This window comes from Rutidosis leptorrhynchoides, chromosome 11 (assembly GCF_046630445.1).
Source record: "Rutidosis leptorrhynchoides isolate AG116_Rl617_1_P2 chromosome 11, CSIRO_AGI_Rlap_v1, whole genome shotgun sequence".
NCBI lineage: Eukaryota > Viridiplantae > Streptophyta > Magnoliopsida > Asterales > Asteraceae > Rutidosis > Rutidosis leptorrhynchoides.
In genome coordinates, this window is record NC_092343.1 from 38282828 (window position 1) to 38303299 (window position 20472).

At 32.4% G+C, this 20472-nt stretch overlaps 1 protein-coding gene and 1 long non-coding RNA gene across 2 annotated transcripts; one reads left to right on the forward strand and one right to left on the reverse strand.

The window, feature by feature from the left end:
* Positions 1 to 3758: 3758 nt before the first annotated feature.
* LOC139876917 (cinnamoyl-CoA reductase 1) lies at positions 3759 to 6534 on the reverse strand. Its single transcript, XM_071864317.1, has 6 exons — positions 6361 to 6534; positions 6009 to 6181; positions 5566 to 5751; positions 4483 to 4645; positions 4192 to 4378; positions 3759 to 4074 (listed from the first exon to the last, which is right to left on the reverse strand). The coding sequence occupies exons 1-6, from the start codon at positions 6485 to 6487 to the stop codon at positions 3930 to 3932; spliced, it is 981 nt and encodes a 326-aa protein (XP_071720418.1). The 5' UTR covers positions 6488 to 6534; the 3' UTR covers positions 3759 to 3929.
* Positions 6535 to 7317: 783 nt separating this feature from the next.
* LOC139876313 (uncharacterized) lies at positions 7318 to 19809 on the forward strand. Its single transcript, XR_011768027.1, has 3 exons — positions 7318 to 7481; positions 19397 to 19431; positions 19593 to 19809. It is a non-coding gene; the product is annotated as an uncharacterized lncRNA (long non-coding RNA).
* The last annotated feature ends 663 nt before the right edge of the window (positions 19810 to 20472 follow it).

Sequence of the window (20472 nt, forward strand, 5' to 3'; positions counted from 1 at the left end):
TTATCTATGGGTAGGTAACCATTCTATTATAGTCAAGACTTTTACTTAATGTAGAGAAGGTTATGGTAGCATACAGTGGAAGAGTTTATGGAAATGATTATTTGTGGTATAATGTTATTTTATTGTGACTTAAGAAGGTGACAATAGTTGACTATTTATGTGAAAATGGGTTAGCGTTTTGTATTGAAGCTATTAAGTCACAATGTATGTTGAAATTATGTATTGCATCTTCAGTATTAGAACAGACTTGGTAATTGTATTGACTTTAATTTTGTTTGTTTTGATTTATGCAAATGACCTTTGGATCTATTTTGGTGAGATTGGATAATAATGATCTAATTGGTCCATACGAGCCTATGAATGCTCATATAGGTTATTTATATTTGTAGTATCATTTTAGTGAGTCCCCGTTATTTACGGATCATTTTTAAATTTTATTTAACATATCTTTATGCTACTACTTGGCTTTGTTTTTCTATAGTTCAATGTGAAACAAAATATATAAAGTAGAATACATGTAACATTATTCAACCATTATCTCGAGGCACATATCAGCAAATTCAAAACACGTCTTTAGTTGAGTTGTATGCACCGTCAAAGAAATTACACATTTCTATAGTTTACTTTGGTTATATGGTCCGTGTGTTAATTAAATAAGTCATTTATTGAGTTATGACTATTTGCACATTTGACCCGTTTGAGTCAAAAGGTATCAAAATGGGTTTTATTGAATATGATCACGTCCAGGGATTTGAGCTAAGTAATTGACGTGCTCATAAATAATATATTATATTTCTAATTTTTTTTTTTTTGTCGAAAGCCGCAAAATTTAAGCTAGTTTCTAATTACATAGCTGTTTTAAGAAAGTCCACAGTTACGAATAAAAGATTTACAAGTTTACTAGCAGTTGTTATGAAATTTAATTGGGCCCTAGGGTTGAAAAGAAAAAAAAGGTCAACAAGATTTGGGCCAAATAAGGACAACTGGTGCGGTTTTCATACTAATCATGTACAAGTAATTTTGAAAAATTAGTATTTATTTTTTTTAAACGAAAATTTTGGCTTCGAATCTTCTCATTTGCCACTTACGCACCCGTTAGGAAGAAACTCCTCACATTCGCATCTATCGCACAAAGCGTACCAGCCTACCTGGAATGCTTTAGGTTAACTGCTTGACCCACACAGAATGAATGATACCAGAGGCACAACCTTGGAGAAAACTCCCCTTCATGATTTGAACCTGCACCTATTATTTTAAAAACACATGCCCACAATCAACTGAGGCTTTTTACCACTCAACAATAGTTCGGTGGCTAGTATTAGTATTTATTATAAACTTATAGTAATCAAATAAGAATAAGAATTTGATGGGAAAAAAGTTTTTCGGTAAGAAAACTAATAGTCTAATATGATTAATTCATTAACTTATTTATATTATTTTTACATGCAAATTTTAATATACAAAAGACCCATTTTTTTCTATATTGAACAGCGCTCATAAAATTAACGGGACGGTCATGAGTAGTTACTCTCAAAAGTTGTTATTATGATGTACAAATTATTATTTTGTCTATATATTTTAAACATAGTAATAAATCAAATTTATCATTAGATAAACTCTAATTGCATAATTATCTTAACAAGAGACGTGTTACGTGTACAACCAAGATAGAAGATACTTTAAGGTGGATGATGGATCTTATTTAAAAGGGAAGGTAAATAATTCGCAAAAATTAGTGATTGTTTTCTCTAAATATATAAACTCATTCATTCTTATAAACCCTAACAATCAAATTATCTCCCAAAGTTGAAAAAAATGGCTGGTTTTAAATTTCCAAGTGAAAGTGACGCACCAATCATAGAGTTGAAGTTTGATTACCCACAATTACAGAAGATAATTAAGAATTGGCTTATAAAACATTATATGATCATCATAGTGACTTCCGTGGCATCCGTCGTAGCTGCCGTCATTGGCACCGTCATCGCCAACGTCATTGTCGTCGTCATCCAACACTGTTTACAGCTTTTATCTAATTTACTCGCCACAAGCACCTACGGCGAACCTTTGGTAACGCTTCCTATTCTTTTTTCTTTTAATGATCTTCTATATCTATACTAATAATAAAATAATAAATAATAATATAATATAATATAATACTTGTCGATCAAATGGTCATTAGTGTGGAGTGTAACACCTATAGTTGATTTTTCATTTATTATTTTATGATTATTTAGGTTTGAAAAATAATGTAAATTTGTTCGTGAAAATTTTATCCTTATGTCTACAGCTTAATCGGTTTCAAGAAGTAGAGCCCGTGTTGTTTTGTATGCTTCTTTTTCCATGTCTCATTCCAGGCTCATTATACATAGCGAAAAATTTAACGTCCAAAATGGATGTCCAGAATTTGTAAGTTTATGTCAAGTAGTCTTAGGCCACGTTTGGCTCACGGAATCCAATAAGATTCCGGCATAACTGGAATTGTATTTAGACATGCATCGTGTCGAAATTCAATTCCAATACGGCAATACTGCGGGAATCCAAATTTCATTGGATTCCGTCAGCCAAACCAGGCCTTATTTTATATATGTTAATTTGTTAACCCTGCGTGTATTTGTAAGTTTATGTATATATTTGATTTTTTTAACAAAAAAAGTACTCGGTACATAGTTTGCAATGTAGTGTGGTGCCGAGTTTTGGTATTGCATTTATGGTTGCATTGGATACTGCTGCAAATAATTTTACTGCAATCTCAATGGGCCTTTTAAGTGGGCTTATGATCGGTGGACTAATTACACAGGTGATCATGTTACTTTCTGATCGCGCTTACTTGTTTATGAATTGTTTGATTTAGGTATTATTTCATGGTCTAATAGAAAATTAAGACAAGATTATTTCTTTTAGTTGGAGCAGGAACGTTTTGATCGCTTGCAGCCAAAGACACATTGGGAAGAGGTGTTGTATAATAAATTGACAGATTTACTTTCGAGTCTTGATACTGATGATCATAAGAACAAATTCCAAAGCGAATCGATCACAAATAGTCCTCTGTCATTGGTTGGTAACAGGCAAGTAGTAACAAACAATCTTTGTTTTTCTCTTTTGTTACTATTATTATGATCATAATGTGACTTATTTATCGTTTTCTTAAATGATATACGAATTTAACAGTGATGTACAAGAGATGAACGATCCTGTTGGAGATGAACAGATTACTCTTGATTATACCCTAAGGTTCGAGTCTCGCTCTTTGTTTTACATCATTCTTACAGTTTGAAAGTATTAGTTGTAATCGGTCTTATTTTGTTTGTAGGGATAAGGAGGTGGAAATAGAAGGGGAACGGTATGTGTTACTAGGTTATCGAAAGAGTTCAAACGAATTAACATCGTAAAGTAGTATTAACTTTGGCGTATGTTCCATTTGAACATAGTGATTATTTTGTATCGTAATACCTTTCACGTATTTCCGTTTGATTGTTAGATGTTTTATACTGTTAACTTTTATGTGCATCTCCTAAATTATGGTTTGATACATGAATTTTTGTTAGTATTCTTTTAAACGAATTTTATGTCTTTTAAGCGAAACGTGAAATAGCTACTAATGAACTCATTCCAGTTTTCGGTTACTCACAGTAAGTATGTAAAACACAGCTAAACATATTCTGAAGTGAATACACGATTATGACTAAGATATGATAACCAAATTGATCATCAAGAATCGCAAGGAGAATCAAAAGTTGTGATCTGATAACCCAAAACGATTTGCCAACAAATTGCATATAGGAAGAAAATATGACATTTTTTGGCATATCTTACACACAAGTCATAAAAACAGGGGATAGATTAAGTTATGTTACATAGCACAACTATATCTCTAACCATAATATGATTCTTCAAGATAGTTAACAATAAACTTTAGTAAAACATACCATTTAAGAGATAAAGCCTTTGATCTTCAAACTCTCAACACTATCCTTGATTATTTGCTCCATGGGCATGAATTGAAGACCTAAATCCATGAGCTTCTTAGATGCACCCTTTGATCTCAACAACCCCGGTTGGGTTTCTTTCGGTAACCTATTAAATAAAATAATTTCATAATCTTAATCATCAATTTATCATCACTCATATAAAGTTATCAACAGTGAACAATTAGTAATGCCCAAAAAAAAAAATGAACAATTAATAAAATACCTGGGAATCTTATACTCAGGGTATAACTCTGCAACTTTGGCTGCAAAATCACCATAATGAGAAATGGCTTCAACACATAAATGTCTCCCGGTTGCAGATGTGTTTTCGTACACCAATATATGAGCTAACGCAACATCTTTAACATGAACAGAACCCATGAAGAAATTCTCGTACGTTTCAGTACACCCTGTTCCAATACAAACCAAATATTCATTGAAATTATTAAAACAAAAAAAAAAAAGTTTAAATCTTTGATAAAATATTCGACCCGTGAATGTGTCTGAATGTTACCTTGGATAAGACGAAGAATCATTAGCATGCTTGCGTTTAGCGTTGGAGGAAGAATGGGGCCCATTACTGTACCGGGATTTACTACTACGACGTCTAGACCTTTTTCCTTTGCGAAATCCCATGCAGCTTTCTCGGCTAGTGTTTTGGAAAGTGGATACCATAACTGAAATGACAAAATGAAAAAGATAGATTAAGTTCCAAACGAGACAGAAGAAACGGAAAATAAGTATAAACAATAGTTCGATTACAAAAAGTCATGAACTGTATACTATCACTTAAGTATAGTTAGGTCCTTACACCAATTTGATAAGTTTACCGGTCTAAAAAGAAAAATATCCTGTAGCCAGGGGAGTAAATACTAAGGGGCAGGCAGGGGCACCCGCCACCAAAGGATTTGTATTTTTTAATGCAAAATTTTTGGATTTTTTCATTTTTCATTTTGCCCTAGTGGATATTTTTCTTGCCCAAAAGTCTTCATATTTTGCCCCAAAAGTCTCCATATTTTGTCCAAAACCTCTATATTTTGCCTAAACAAAGTTGCTACGTTTTTAAAAAAAGTTCGCCCACGGTGAAAAAAATTTCTGGTTCCGCCACTGCCTATAGCTTTTCATTGTAAAAGATTACCCTGTAGTTGGCCTTGCACATAAGGGAAAACTCCTACCCATATATGTAAAAATGGGTCGACTACTTGCACTTTAATTTTTAATCAAACCAGTAAAACTGAAAAACAAAACAAAATTTAACTCCTTTAAGAAAAATTGACAAATAATTTGATCATCGCTACTATCATCGTATGAATATCAGTATTTACTACTCCATATTCACAACATGTGTGACGGGTCAACCAAATCTTTTACCATTCTGATCCGTTGACCAACCTCCCGATTTCGTCACATATAAATGCAAATACTTCTCACAATTTTAATAATGCTACATAAGCCACATAATCACTTTATTTTGTGAATTTTATTATTAGGTAACTTCATTTTAAGAACAGTTAAGCCTGCAAAACTCTTGTGAGTATGATTTTTCACAAACTAAGTGTGTGTTTTGATGGGAAATGCAAACGAAAGAGCCTGTAACCTCATTTTTCTTGCAATATTCAACATCAGCCCAACAATCTTCACTCTTGATGACATCAGCAGGCCAATTAGGACTAGGTATGATGGCTGAAATAGATGAAGTAACAACCACACGCTTTACTCCAAGCTCCTTTGCTGCTGTAAGTACGTTATTCGTTCCCTTGAGTGCAGGTTCCAATAGTTGTTTCTGTCATTCATAAACCAGGTCAGAGGTCAATAGGGCCACGTCAATACAGTTTTCTATTTTCTTATTTTACCCCTAATTTCATTTCATAAAAATTAAAGAAAAGAGTAAAATTATCATTCAACTAGTTAAAAAGTTCATTAATCACACATTTGGACAATAATTTGGAGACAAACTAAACTAAATAGATACAGTAATAAACATATCACAATAAGTTTAACTTATTTTTATAGATTATGAGGAAAAAAACAGAATATTACATCAGGATCGTGAACTTGATCAACAATACAAGGTGAAGCCAAGTGAAAAACACCAGATGCACCATTAACCGCAGCAGCAATCGAGTCGTAATCGAGCAGATCGATTTGAAAAAGACGCAGACGTGATTCTGCACCTTCTAATGCTTCTAGATGCTTCGTTTCCTTCTCATCTTCTGCAACAAATTACACAATACTTATTATCAGTAGACAATACAATCTCATATCCTCCAAAAACACACATACTTTGATATTGCATCAAATTAAAATCAAAACAATTAATCATTAACATAATATAATAGATGTAATTAAATTATCTAAGGTAATTTGATGCATCGAGTAAGGTGGTACGTACTGAGGTCTTTGACTGTAGCGTTAACTGTGTAACCACGATTGAGAAGAAGGTTAACGAGCCAAGAGCCGATGAAGCCACTTGCGCCGGTGACGCATACAATCTTATCCGGCTTTGTTGATTCTGCCATTCTTTTTTCCGGTTTCGATGTTTCTGGATCCACGTGTTAGTGGTAAGAGTAGTGTAGAGTGTGTAGTACTGAACTTTTAAAGATAGAACTTTCACGAATGGTCCTTTTTTTTTTTACACGCTTGTACCAAACTTTGACAAAGTAAAAGATGAAAATTGGTATTTCCAACTTTAACAGTTTGTAAGATATGATGAATGTAATAAAAAAAAAAAAGGTGATTATTTATCACTACTCTTAAAATATACCCCAATGAAGTATTATTATATCATTTATCATTAATTATTTAAAGGTTGGGAAAAGTAATGTTATTAATCTGTTTGAAGAATTGATGAGTTATGATTAGAATTTTAAAAACGATAATGATTCATACATAACTAATTTTTAACCGTAGACAATTAAATTTATTTTAAAGTATTGTATTGTACAATATCATAAAGTGTATTTGGTTGTGTGTGGAGGTTTCAAACTATCACAAGAAAGTCTGGTTCAATCATACTATCTCACAATACTAGATAATCCGATTTTCTACTGTCTATGAAGATAATACGATTATCTTATCACTGCGTGGATTAGTTGTGAAATTTGTCAATAGCCGAAAGCATGTTTCTAAATAAATTAAACTATAAATTAAACTATATACTAATTTGCGTAATCATCCTTGTAATCCTATTGGCTAGACCGCCCACTCTTCACTGTCATACTCTACCATTTTTTTTTTTTTACTCTATTATTTGTTCCAGATCGTTCCATCCCAATCCTCAAAGATAGCTGGTATTTCAATTTGCAAACATACCCCTTACCTATTATCACACCCACTTTTTCCTCAATTTCTCAACCTCTTTCATCAATCTCTCTACCTCTTTCTAAATTTCTTCACACCTAATCACCCTCCCCAATTATCAACTGATGGCGACTTCGCTGGCACAACAGCGATGGCGATGGTGGAAAGGTAAGGAACAGTAGTGAACCAAATCCCACTTTCCTGGAGTTTCTGGTGAGTAACGATTGTTTTCTCCAAACCGTTTGACCTCAAAATTAAGTTGTAATATTTGTGCTTTACTACTGTTAATCGTAGAACAAGAAAAAAGAGGATTGCAATACCGTTCCTTTCCCTGTCTTTGTATTCATGGAAATTTGATGCTTGATACGTGAGAGTCCGAAGTCACCTACCTATAATAACATAACATCAGGCTTGTGCGCCATTGGAGCCAAATTATCAACCTCCAGTTACATTTGTTCTAGGGTTTTAAAATTCGCCTTGTTGTCATCTCTCTCTATTTCCCCAAATTCTCTGCATCTCATATCATATAATCAGTATAATTTTTATCTTTAAGAGTAATCGTGTATCATGGTGTCCAAGAAGAAGAAAAAGTACCAAGATATAACAATAACGGCGACTGCTACTAGGGTTTTGCGAAACCGATCGGTTAGTCGTGGAACAGCGGATGCGGCTTCTAAAAGTGGAGAAGTGTCTTCATCTGATTCTGATGGGGATCGTTCATCTCAGATTATGGATGATGTCGTACGTTCCAATCTGATGGTAGATGAAGTTGATCAGCCAAATAAGAATGAGGGAGATGTGCCAATTGATCAACCTGGGAAGGATAATGGTGATTCAGAGGGGATGGTTCTGAAAACCTATAGTTCTAGAAAGAGGAAGGGTAAAGTGAACCAGCTGATTGATGTTGGGGATGGTCCGTCTAAAGAAAAGAAGAGTGCTCAGTTTGTTCCTTATGCTGGTGATTCTTCTATTCATGCTAATGAAAAAATACTCCCTGAAGTAATAAAAAAACGCAAGGGTAACAGGAAGAAAGGTGGGTATGGTAAGAATTCTGCTGTAACTGATCATTCTATTGATGATATTGTAGTTAGTAACGATGATATTATTGCTAAATCTATTGGTGAAACAATTGCTGTTGCTAAACCGACTGTTTCTGCTAGTCCTGTTGTATTCTTTAAGAGTTCAAAAGATGGTAGTTATAATGAGGTTGATGTAAACCTAGTGGCTGCTGCTGAGAATGCTGTTAAGTTATTTAAGAATGATGGTTTTAGAGAGTCAATTGTTGTTCCTGATGATTTCTCCCAATTTACATTGGGTGGCAATGTAACATTAATGAATACGCAGGATAATAATAGTGGTGATAAAGATAATGTTGTTTCTGGGATTAAATCTACAACAATGGAAGGGGTAGAGACTAGTGATGGGCAAGACAATACAAATACTAAAACCCCAAGACCATGGGTAAATCCAAACATCACTTTTGCTGACTTCTTAAAATAAAACAAAGATGAAGAAGAATTAAAAATGGAGTTCATTCCTCCTGTTTTAATGTCTAATGGTCAAAAGAGAGTAGTTTTCACCGCTGAGGAGGTTAAGAAGGGCGGTAGTGCATTTTCTCTTCAATTATATGGGTATTTTATTGGAACTTATATGGATTATAGGGTTGTTAATGCCCATCTAAGGAGAATGTGGCGGAGGTATGACCTTAAAGAAATCGTCAAAACAGCTGCATGATTTTATTTATGCAAATTTAAAAATGAAAAGGGTATGAAGGAGGTTCTTGAGAGTGGTCCATGGTTAGTTAATAATGTTCCTTTTTTCGTGAATCAGTGGGAACCTGGGGTTTGGCTTGAAAAAATTGAACCTGAAAAAGTTCCAATTTGGATTTGCATTCACAATATACCCATTGAACTATGGTGTAACAACCCGTCCTTATCCACCTGGACGAAATCATCAACATCTGGTCCCATTGCGAGGTACTCTCCTAAATATGCCAGGAATGACTCCACGTAATGTCTTTAAAATGAGCAAATGCACAGCGGAAGACTTAATTTGTACCTGAGAATAAACATGCTTAAAAGTGTCAACCAAAAGGTTGGTGAGTTCATAGGTTTATCATAATAATCATTTCAATATATTAATAGACCACAAGATTTCCGTTTATAAATATATGTACACTCGCAAGTGTATAAAAGTATTCTATAAGTTGTAGGCACCCGGTAACAAGCCTTAACGTTCATGTTTTACCCTCTGAAGTACACTAGATCAGGTGTGTTTAAAATAACCTCGAAGTACTAAAGCATCCCATAGTCAGGATGGGGTTTGTCAGGCCCAATAGATCTATCTTTAGGATTCGCGCCTACCGTACATAGACAAGTAGTTTAATGTTACCAAGCTAAGGGTATATTTCTGGTTTAAACCCACGTAGAATTAGTTTTAGTACTTGTGTCTATTTCGTAAAACAGTTATAAAATATGCATGTATTCTCAGCCCAAAAATATATAATGCAAAAGCATTTAAAAAGGGAGCTATGAAAACTCACCGAATGTATTTTGTAGTAAAAATACATACGACTATATTGAACAATGCAGGGTTGGCGTCGGATTCACGAACCTATATCATTTGTATATATAATAAAATATTTAATCGTAATCGAACAAGTGTATATATTATATCTTAGTTTATATACTATGTTTATTTAGTTTGTGTATATATTCAAGATGTTTATTATTTATAAAGTTATATTAATATTTATATTTGATTAGCCTTTTAATAAAATACCTATGTTATATATGAATATTTATATAAATTTTGTTAATATGAATAAAGCGTACCTATAACCTTAATAATATTCTTAAAACTTTTATTTTCACAATCGTAATTATTTTATATAATATTGATATAGATAATACTGATAATAATTATAATGATAGTTTTTAATAATAATACTCATAATAGTGATAATATCAGTACTTTTTAATAGATTAAATAGTTTAATAATGAAAATAATGAGAATTATACTTTTTGATGTTAATACATAGTATTTTATAATAATAATTGTTACAACCTTATTACTTATGGTAATCTTAATAGTAATATTTTTATTAAAAATAATAATAATTTCTAAAATGATACAAATACTAATTTTAATAAAAATGATAGTAACTTTTATTATTTTCATCATAATACTAATTATAATCCTAACAATACTAATAATATTAACATCTAATGATAATAAGAGTAATAATAATAATTTTTAAAATAGAGAACTACCTCAAGAACTCTTTTAAAAAGAAAACACCTTGGACCGGACTCGAACCCAAGACCTCTCGTTCCAGGCCAACACCACTAAACCATTTCTCTAACCCTGTTTTTCTATTTTAACAGCCCACTCATATCTTTATAACCCGTTCTCTATAATTCGGCCCAAATTGAAAATCCATCAACAACATATTTCGGCCCAACAACGAATTATGGCCCAACGACGGATTATGGTTCTTTTTCTAAAAAAAATGGCACAGCAGGGATTTGAACTTGCAACCTCCCGTTCCCCTAACATGCACCCAAACCATCTGCTCTAATATGTTTTTCTGAAATAAATCCCAACACATTTAATTATAACTATTACTGCCTAGTTCTTCTCTCATCTTCTTCTCTATAAAACTTTAATCGACCAAGGCCATTTTCAAACCATTACAGCAGCGATTTTTGATACTTCGATTTAGTTATAAACAAACAACATCCATGTTTGTTTTATTAGAAAGAAAAAAAAATAAAAAAATAAAAAAAAACACAGCCTGAGCTGTTCTTCGTAGGCCTTTTTAGAAAAAAAAATTGATTTTTGTAATTGAGAATGATTTGGACAAAGTTTATAACACGAAATAGTTGCTAAACATTTTCTTTAATCTTTCTAATTCATCAATTGTACTTGAAACATAACAGAAATTTCAAATTTGCTTGAAGAACAAAAGTTGACTTTTTATCACAAAAACTTTGACTTCGAAATTTCGAAATCAGTTTGAGGAATTGAGACTCGAATTTCTGCAGGAAGTTTTAACACATGATTGCTAACAAAACTTCATTGTTCAATTTTGAAAATCGATTCGTATTCGAATTATAGGCAAAAAGTTGGGTGTATAGGAGACCGACTGGTTTTTCCCCAAATTTTCTGTTTTAATTCCACAATTTGTTTTAATTGAAATTGATATTGGTTATGGAAAGTCTAGTGAATTGTTTAATATCCTGAATTGAGAATTTGCTATATAGATTGGAAGTGTTGGACAGTAAATTCGCTCAGAAGGAAGAGACAAATATAAAAACCAAAATAAAATAAAGATGATACAGATATGTAACTGAATTTGGAGGCTTTCTAATCGTGATTGGTACGAACCTCTAATTAAATACAGTTGATAGGCACAAGAAACCAACTGGTACGTTTTTCTTTAATTTATATAAAAAAAATACTAATAAATGTATTATTAATAATTAATAATAATAATAATAATAATATTAATAATAATAAATAAATAATAATGATTCTAATACTAATAAAAATGATGTTGGTCATGTTAATAACAATAAAATTGTTATAATTCAGTAGGCTTATAACTACCTTTAGTGGTTTGATTCTTGATGTTATAATTCAGTAGGCTTATAACTACCTTTAGTGATTTGATTCTTGATTTAGAATACTAATAATGAAGTGTAAGAATAAAGATGATAATGGAGAGAAAGAAAGAAACACTTTGTAAGTGTGAGAAATGGTGCAAGTTTAATGCTTGCATTCATGAGTATTTATAGCCTAAAATCTCAATATAAAAATACATACTTTGTGTACCAAAATTGACTATATGTATACACCAAAATTGACTATCCATATCTATATTATTATTATTATTATTATTATAACACTCCCCCTTGGATAGCAATTTTATTTTGTTGAAGATCAACTATAAATTACTGCCTCGTTAAAAACCTTGCTAAAGAAAACCCAGTGGGAAAAAACTTTAGCTAAGGGAAAAAGAGTGCAGCATGGAGTTGACTCCCCCTCAAGTAGACATCGCTTCAGCTGTTACATCTTTTGAACATGTCTCATGCCAATGTTATGAACGTGTGTTCTGAAAATAGCAGTTGGAAGTGCTTTCGTGAAAAGATCAGCAGAGTTTTTGCTAGATTGCACATATCTCATTTCAATCTGGTTGTCCTTAATGAGATTTTGAGTGTATGAGAAGAATCTAGGTGGTATGTGTTTTGTTCGGTCACTTTTGATATACCCTTCTTTCATCTGTGCTATGCAAGCTGCATTATCTTCATAGATAGTTGTTGGACTTTTATCGCGTTCTAGTCCACAAGAATCAGTAATGAGTTGTGTCATTGATCTCAACCAAAAACATTCTCGAGTAGCTTCATGTAATGCAATCACTTCGGCATGATTTGACGATGTAGCAACAAGTGTTTGTTTTTGAGAACGCCATGATATTGCAGTACCTCCATTTAGGAATACATATCCAGTTTGAGATTTAGCTTTATGTGGATCAGATAAATAACCTGCATCTGCATAACCAACCAAATCTTGTTTTGATTCGTTAGAATAAAATAATCCTAAATCAGTAGTTCCTCGAAGGTATCGAAATATGTGTTTGATCCCATTCCAGTGTCTTTTGGTAGGAGCAGAGCTGAACCTTGCCAACAAATTAACTGCAAAAGAAATGTCAGGTCTTGTACAATTTGTAAGATACATAAGAGCTCCAATTGCACTAAGATATGGTACTTCTGGTCCAAGAATGTCTTCTTGATCTTCACATGGACGAAATGGATCAGCTTCAACATTGAGTGATCTAACAACCATAGGAGTACTTAATGGTTTTGCCTTGTCCATATTGAAACGTTTCAAAATCTTTTCAGTATATGTTGTTTGATGTACAAGTAAACCATTAGGCATATGCTCAATTTGTAAACCAAGGCAATACTTGGTTTTTCCGAGATCTTTCATTTCAAATTCTTTCTTTAGAAGTTGAATGGCTTCATGGATCTCTTTATTTGTACCTATGATGTTAAGATCATCAACATAAACAGCTATGATCACATATCCGGATGTTGTTTTCTTAATGAAAACACAAGGGCAAGTAAGATTATTTGTATACCCTTTGCTTATCAAGTAATCACTTAATCGGTTATACCACATACGTCCCGATTGTTTTAACCCATATAAAGATCTTTGTAATTTAATCGAATACATTTCTTTGGGTTTTGCATTTGATGCTTCTGGTACCTTAAATCCTTCAGGTATCTTCATATATATATCACTATCAAGTGATCCATATAGGTAAGCAGTCACAACATCCATGAGATGCATTTCTAAATTTTTAGAAACTGCCAGACTGATTAAGTACCTGAAAGTAATTGCATCCATAACAGGGGAATAAGTTTCTTCATAATCAATTCCCGGTCTTTGAGAAAAACCTTGAGCTACAAGTCTAGCTTTATACCTTGTAACTTCATTTTTCTCATTTCTTTTTCGGACAAAAATCCATCTGTATCCTACAGGTTTCACATCTTTAGGAGTGAGAATGATGGATCCGAAAACTTTTCTTTTATTGAGTGATTCTAATTCAGCTCGTATTGCTTCTTTCCATTGAGCCCAATCATGTCTATTTTGACATTCAACCATAGATGTTGGTTCTGGATCATCATCATTATTCATGATGTCATATGCAACATTAAATGAAAATTTCTCATCAAGATTTTTCATTTCATTTCGGTTCCATAATATTTTTGAATATGCATAATTGATTGCAATTTCTGTATTGACATCATCAATCTCCTCTGCAGTAGGAGTACTGATTTGTGGTTCTTCTTGAACACTTTCTTTTACTTCATTATCAGCTGATTTTCTTTTTCGAGGATTTTTATCCTTTGAACCGATTGGTCTTCCACGTTTCTGACGTGGCAAAGATTCATGAGTGACGTTATTGCCAGCTTTTGGAATTTCAATTCGAGCTGGAGTATTTACTGCTGGTATATATGATTTTGTCACTGTTTTTGTATCTGTAAATGCATCAGGCAATTGATTTGCAAGTTCTTGTATATGCATTATCTTTTGAACTTCTGTCTCGCATTCTTTTGTGCGAGGATCAAGATACTTTAATTGAGGTTCACACCATGAAACATCATTTTCTTTATTTTTCATTTCTCCCCCTAATCTAGGGAACAATGTTTCATTAAAATGACAATCAGCAAAACGTGCTGTAAAAACGTCACCTGTCATAGGTTCAATATACCTTAATATTGAAGATGTTTCATATCCAACATATATTCCCAACCTCCTTTGAGGACCCATTTTTGTACGTTGTGGTGTCGCAATTGGAACATACACTGCACAACCAAATGTTCTAAGATGGGAAATATTTGGCTCTTGACCAAAAGCAAGTTGTAGGGGGGAATATTTATGACTTGCACTTGGTCTGATGCGAATCAATGCAGCAGCATGTAAAATTGCATGACCCCATATAGATACAGGGAGTTTTGTTCTCATTATCAATGGTCTAGCGATTAACTGTAAACGTTTAATCAATGACTCGGCTAAACCATTTTGTGTATGCACATGAGCAACAGAATGTTCAACAACAATTCCTATAGACATGCAATAGTCATTAAATGCTTGAGATGTAAATTCACCAGCATTATCAAGTCTCACCCTTTTAATGGTGTAATCAGGAAAATGAGCTCTCAATTTAATAATTTGGGCAAGAAATTTTGCAAATGCCACATTACGGCTTGATAACAGACAAACATGAGACCATCTGCTAGATGCGTCTATTAGAACCATGAAATATCTAAATGGTCCACATGGTGGATGAATTGGTCCACATATATCACCTTGAATTCTTTCAAGAAACATTGGTGATTCTTTCTCAACCTTAAGTGGTGAGGGTCTAGTTATCAATTTTCCAAGAGAGCAAGATGTACATGGAACCATTGTATCATGATGGATTTTTCTATCCTTTAGTGGATGTCCATGAGTACATTCAATAATCCTTTTCATCATTGTTGATCCTGGATGGCCTAATCTGTTATGCCATAAACTGAATACACCAGGATCAATATATTTTTCGTTAACTACCATATGTATTTCTGGTACATTTATATGTGTATAATGTAATCCAGAACTAAGTCTTGGCAGTTTTTCAACCACATGACTCTTGTCAGTGATACTTAAATATTTCTCATTTTCTGTTGTCACCGACTGATAATCATACCCGTTAAGGTATATGTCGGAGAAACTCAATAAATTTCTGCTTGACTTGGGAGAAAATAAGGCATCATTTATTAAAAATTTTGTACCATTTGGTAGTATGAAATTTGCCTTTCCTATCCCTTTTATCAAGTTAGCAGGTCCTGATATTGTATGTATAGTTCCTTCCGTTGGTTTTAGATCAATAAAATATTTCTCGGATTTAAGTATAGTGTGTGTAGTTCCACTGTCTGCTATACAGAGATCTCCACCACTTGATTGATGTTGTATTCCAGCAAAATTCATATTGAACTTCATATATAAGAAATAAATAGTGAGTACATTAATATTACACAATATTTTAAACGCAAATAGATAGTACTGAAACATTTAGCAAACATAATGACAAAGACAGACGATATTAAATCGTTTATTTTTCAAAAGACACACAACTTAAACATTCAAGAAATCTTCATATAAATCAGATGGTTTCTCAGTGACTGTTGGATCAATATTATCCACAAAATTTACTTCCTTTTCTTTACCTTTCAGCGAATCCTGATACATCTTAACAAGATGTTTAGATGTTCGGCAAGTATTAGCCCAGTGGCCCATTCTACCACATCTGTAGCAAGATTCTTCAGAATTTTTAGAAGAATTTTCTTCAACATCTTGTTTAATGGGCTTGTTTTGTGGTTGATATTTATATTTTCGTAGATTACTATTTCTTTGACCACCACGGCCACGACCACGACCACGTCCACGCCCATTACCATTACCATTACCATAAGGATGGTTTCTACCATAGTTATGGCTTTTGGCATGATGATGGTGATGGTTATTATAACCACGACCTTGCCCGCGTCCTTGTCCCTGTTTATAATTATTTGCAGTATTTTCTTCAGGGATTGCAAGTGTACCAGTAGGACGGGATTGCTGATTTTTCATTAATAGCTCATCATTTTGCTCTGCAACTAAGAGATATGAATTAAGTTCAGGATATGTTTTGAACTTTAGCATTCTCAAATTTCTTTGCACTGTGATGTTTGCAGCATTCATTGTGGAGAAAGTTTTCTCCATCATGTCTGCATCACTAATTTCATGTCCACAGAATTTAAGTTGTGAACATGTATTATACAGAGCTGAGCTGTATTCATTTACTTTCTTAAAGTCTTGGAACCTTAATGTTCTCCATTGTTCCATTGCAGCTGGAAGTAAAATTTCTCTTTGATTATTGAATCTGCTTTTGAGACCTTCCCATAAAACATGGGGATCTTCTACAGTCACATAATTATTTTGTAAGCATTCATCAATATGTTGATGAATAAAGCAACATGCCGTAGCTTGTTCTTTTTCAGAACAAGTGTTGTTTTCATTTATGGTTTCAAGAATGCCCATTGATTTAAGATGCATTTTTACTTTTATAACCCATGGCATGTAGTTGTTTCCAGTTGATTCTAAAGGAGTAAATTTAAGCTTTTCCAGATTCGACATTTTCTATTATCAAAAATTAAAACAAACATCATGATAAATTAGAGTCAATTTATATTCATAAGTATATAAACATTAAACATAAATTTAATATAACATAAATGATAAGTAGGTGACAGTGTCGACCATGTGTAAGCAATCATAAATAAATGTTATATAACAAAAATATAAATATTAGTAAACATAAATGAAAATTTGGCGACAGTGTCGACCATATATTTTTTCAGGTGGTATAACCGACCTATATCATTCTGGTGGTATAACCGACCATATATCATTTTGGTGGTATAACCGACCATATATCATTTTGGTGGTATAACCGACCATATATCATTTTGGTGGCAGAGCCAACCATATTTAGTATTAAGATTATCGTGCTGATAACGTGTTATAATTCAGTAGGCTTATAACTACCTTTAGTGGTTTGATTCTTGATGTTATAATTCAGTAGGCTTATAACTACCTTTAGTGATTTGATTCTTGATTTAGAATACTAATAATGAAGTGTAAGAATAAAGATGATAATGGAGAGAAAGAAAGAAACACTTTGTAAGTGTGAGAAATGGTGCAAGTTTAATGCTTGCATTCATGAGTATTTATAGCCTAAAATCTCAATATAAAAATACATACTTTGTGTACCAAAATTGACTATATGTATACACCAAAATTGACTATCCATATCTATATTATTATTATTATTATTATAACAAAAATCTGTTATTTTCTAATAGATATTAATAATAATACCAATTATAATAATATTATGATAATAATAATATTGATGATAATAATAATATAACAATCAAATTCACATCTACAAATTATATTTTTTTTTTATCATATTTTTACATTTTTAATTCTAATATTTAAATTATATTTTATAACTTCAAATTATATATATATATATATATATATATATATATATATATATATATATATATATATATATATATATATATATATATATATATATATATATATATATATTTACATTTACATGTATAGTTATCTCTATTTATTATTTATTGGTTCGTGAATCGTTGGAATTGATCACGGGTTGAATGAATCCATGTAAACAGTTCAAAATTTATGAGACTCAACATTACAGACTTTGCTTATCGTGTCGGAAACATATAAAGATTAAGTTTAAATTTGATCGAAAATTTCTGGGTCGTCACATATGGAGTGGCAGAAGTATAGGTAAACTTGTTAGTGGTATTGGTAGGCCTATGTTGATGGACAAAGTTACTTCAGAGAGATGTTTGAGTAAAAGTGGAAGACTAGGTTTTGCTAGAGTTTTGATTGAAGTCAATGCAGCTGATGACCTTCCTAGCTTTGTCGAATTTTCCTATCCTGTGATTGGTTCTTTTCCAGCCAAAGTGGGTAAACTTGAGGTGACTTATCAATGGAAACCGCCTTTATGCACTCATTGCAAAGTGTTTGGGCACTCTTTTAATACTTGTAAAATTAGGCCTAAAACAGAAGATGAAGTATCTGCACAAGTGTTAAAAGACGCTTTGAAAATCAACAATGATGGTGAAACAGTTGATTTAAATAACCAGTGTGTTGAGGACGGCTTTAAAGTTGTTGGTAAGAAAGGAAGGGTATTTCATAAGTTGAATTTTGATAATAATAAAAGTCAATGGCAGTCAACAGAAGCAAAAGGTATCAAGCAAAATGCAGTTAAGAATAATTATGGTATTAAAGACAATATTGTTGTGGAGGAAACAGATTGGAATGTGGAGTCCCAGAAAAGTCGAAATCATAATGTTTTAAGGAAAAGAGATAAAGGGAAGGACATTGATGGTGAAGGTAATAATAAGACATATTCCAAAGATAGAATTGAAACAAACAATCCTTTTTATGTATTAGTAGATGATGAGGGTAATGGTGATTGATGTTAAGTTTGATAATATTGCTCCGAAATTAGGGTATTCTACATCTTGTTAGTTTCTTACTTTATATCTAGTATAGGTCCTCGAGTTTCGCTTAAATTAGTGTTGCTCATGTTGTAATCTTCTTTGTATCATTTCCTTATCAATAAAATTATCTTGCTTTTCAAAAAAAAAAAAAAACAATTGTTTTCTCCTTTTCTTCTTTTTTTTTGTTCAGTTTGTTGCTCACACCATATTCTGGTGATTTGTTGCAATTAGAAAGAGGAAATCCTCATATAAAGAATAGGGAAAGCTGAAAAGTTAGGGTTTTGCTTTATTAGTTCCAAGTTATTTTCGATTCATTGTATCACCAAATGTATAATTCGAGGAAATTAAAGACGGTTTATGTTTTTGCTGTTTTGGTGACGGCGGTCGTGGTGACGACCGTTGTTCTATTGATTTTGTAAGTGGTTAATTGGTTCAGTTAGTAATGTGTTCTTTCCGTTGTTATTTTCGGTTTGTGAATGTAGGTACCTGCTAAGTTCCATTTTTCGACTTATCAAAGGTAAATATTGTCTTCTTTTTCTTTCTGTATGTATTGTTCTAGGCGGTTATTGATTGTGTTTTGCGAACACGTATTGTTTTGATTACGACTTATAGTGGTAACTTATAACTTGATGCCAAATTGAAAGTGGGTAACAAAAAGTCTTATTGCTGAAATTGTAGGAAAGATGAATGTGGATCTCTTCTGTTCAAGAATTGTTATATATAATCTTGAAATAGATATATAATTGTTCTTCTATTGTCATTAGTATAAGGTGGGAAAGGTAAAATATGAAGGGTGATGTCGGCCATTTGGGTCAACAACCTTAATTAAAGGTTAATGTCCACTTTAATGTTTTTACTTAACGTTGACATTTGTAAAGGGGATTGAATATAGTTAGAGGCCTAACATAAGAATTATACATGCTGGATCAATAATCAAGAGGCTAGAGTCTCTAGAAATGGTGAGACTAATGGAACAACTCGTTTTCAATTTGTAGATGATGAGTTTGATAATTTGTGATGACCCTGGAAATTTCTGACCAAATTTCAACTTAATCTTTAACGTTTCCGACACGATAAGCAAAGTCTATGAAGTTGAATCTCAAAATTTTGAACTGTTCAATTACCCTTCGATTGTTCTCAACGATTCGCGAACAATTATATGTAAATAGATATACATACTATAACCTGAAAACGTAACTAAGTGTTGGGTATATGATACTGTGCATTAAACTTATTTGATTGATTACCTGATTGATATATTTAACTACGGAGTTAAAAGATTATGCCAAACGATTCAAGTAAAATATATTTACTAGGTCTATTAAGGATTATGATATTATTACGGGTCTCTGTTGAGAAGTCCATGTTGATTTGAGAAATCATTCATGATTAACGGTATTCGGAATAAATGTAAATTGTTAGAACTATATATATATATAAATAATTTATATTGTGTATTTAAAACGTATATATGACTATTGAATATATGTGATTTCAAAATTTGTTGATAAACGATAGTAACATTTGGTTGTTCGATTCGATAGATTTATAGAACGTT

Bases quoted from the DNA above. Each gene is read 5' to 3' on its own strand.
- LOC139876917 (XM_071864317.1), bottom strand. From the start codon at position 6,487: ATGGCAGAATCAACAAAGCCGGATAAGATTGTATGCGTCACCGGCGCA. The intron at 6,182-6,360 runs GTACGTACCACC...AATTTGTTGCAG, and splicing joins CGCTACAGTCAAAGACCTCA to AAGATGAGAAGGAAACGAAG. The intron at 4,075-4,191 runs GTATTTTATTAA...TTTATTTAATAG, and splicing joins CCTGAGTATAAGATTCCCAG to GTTACCGAAAGAAACCCAAC.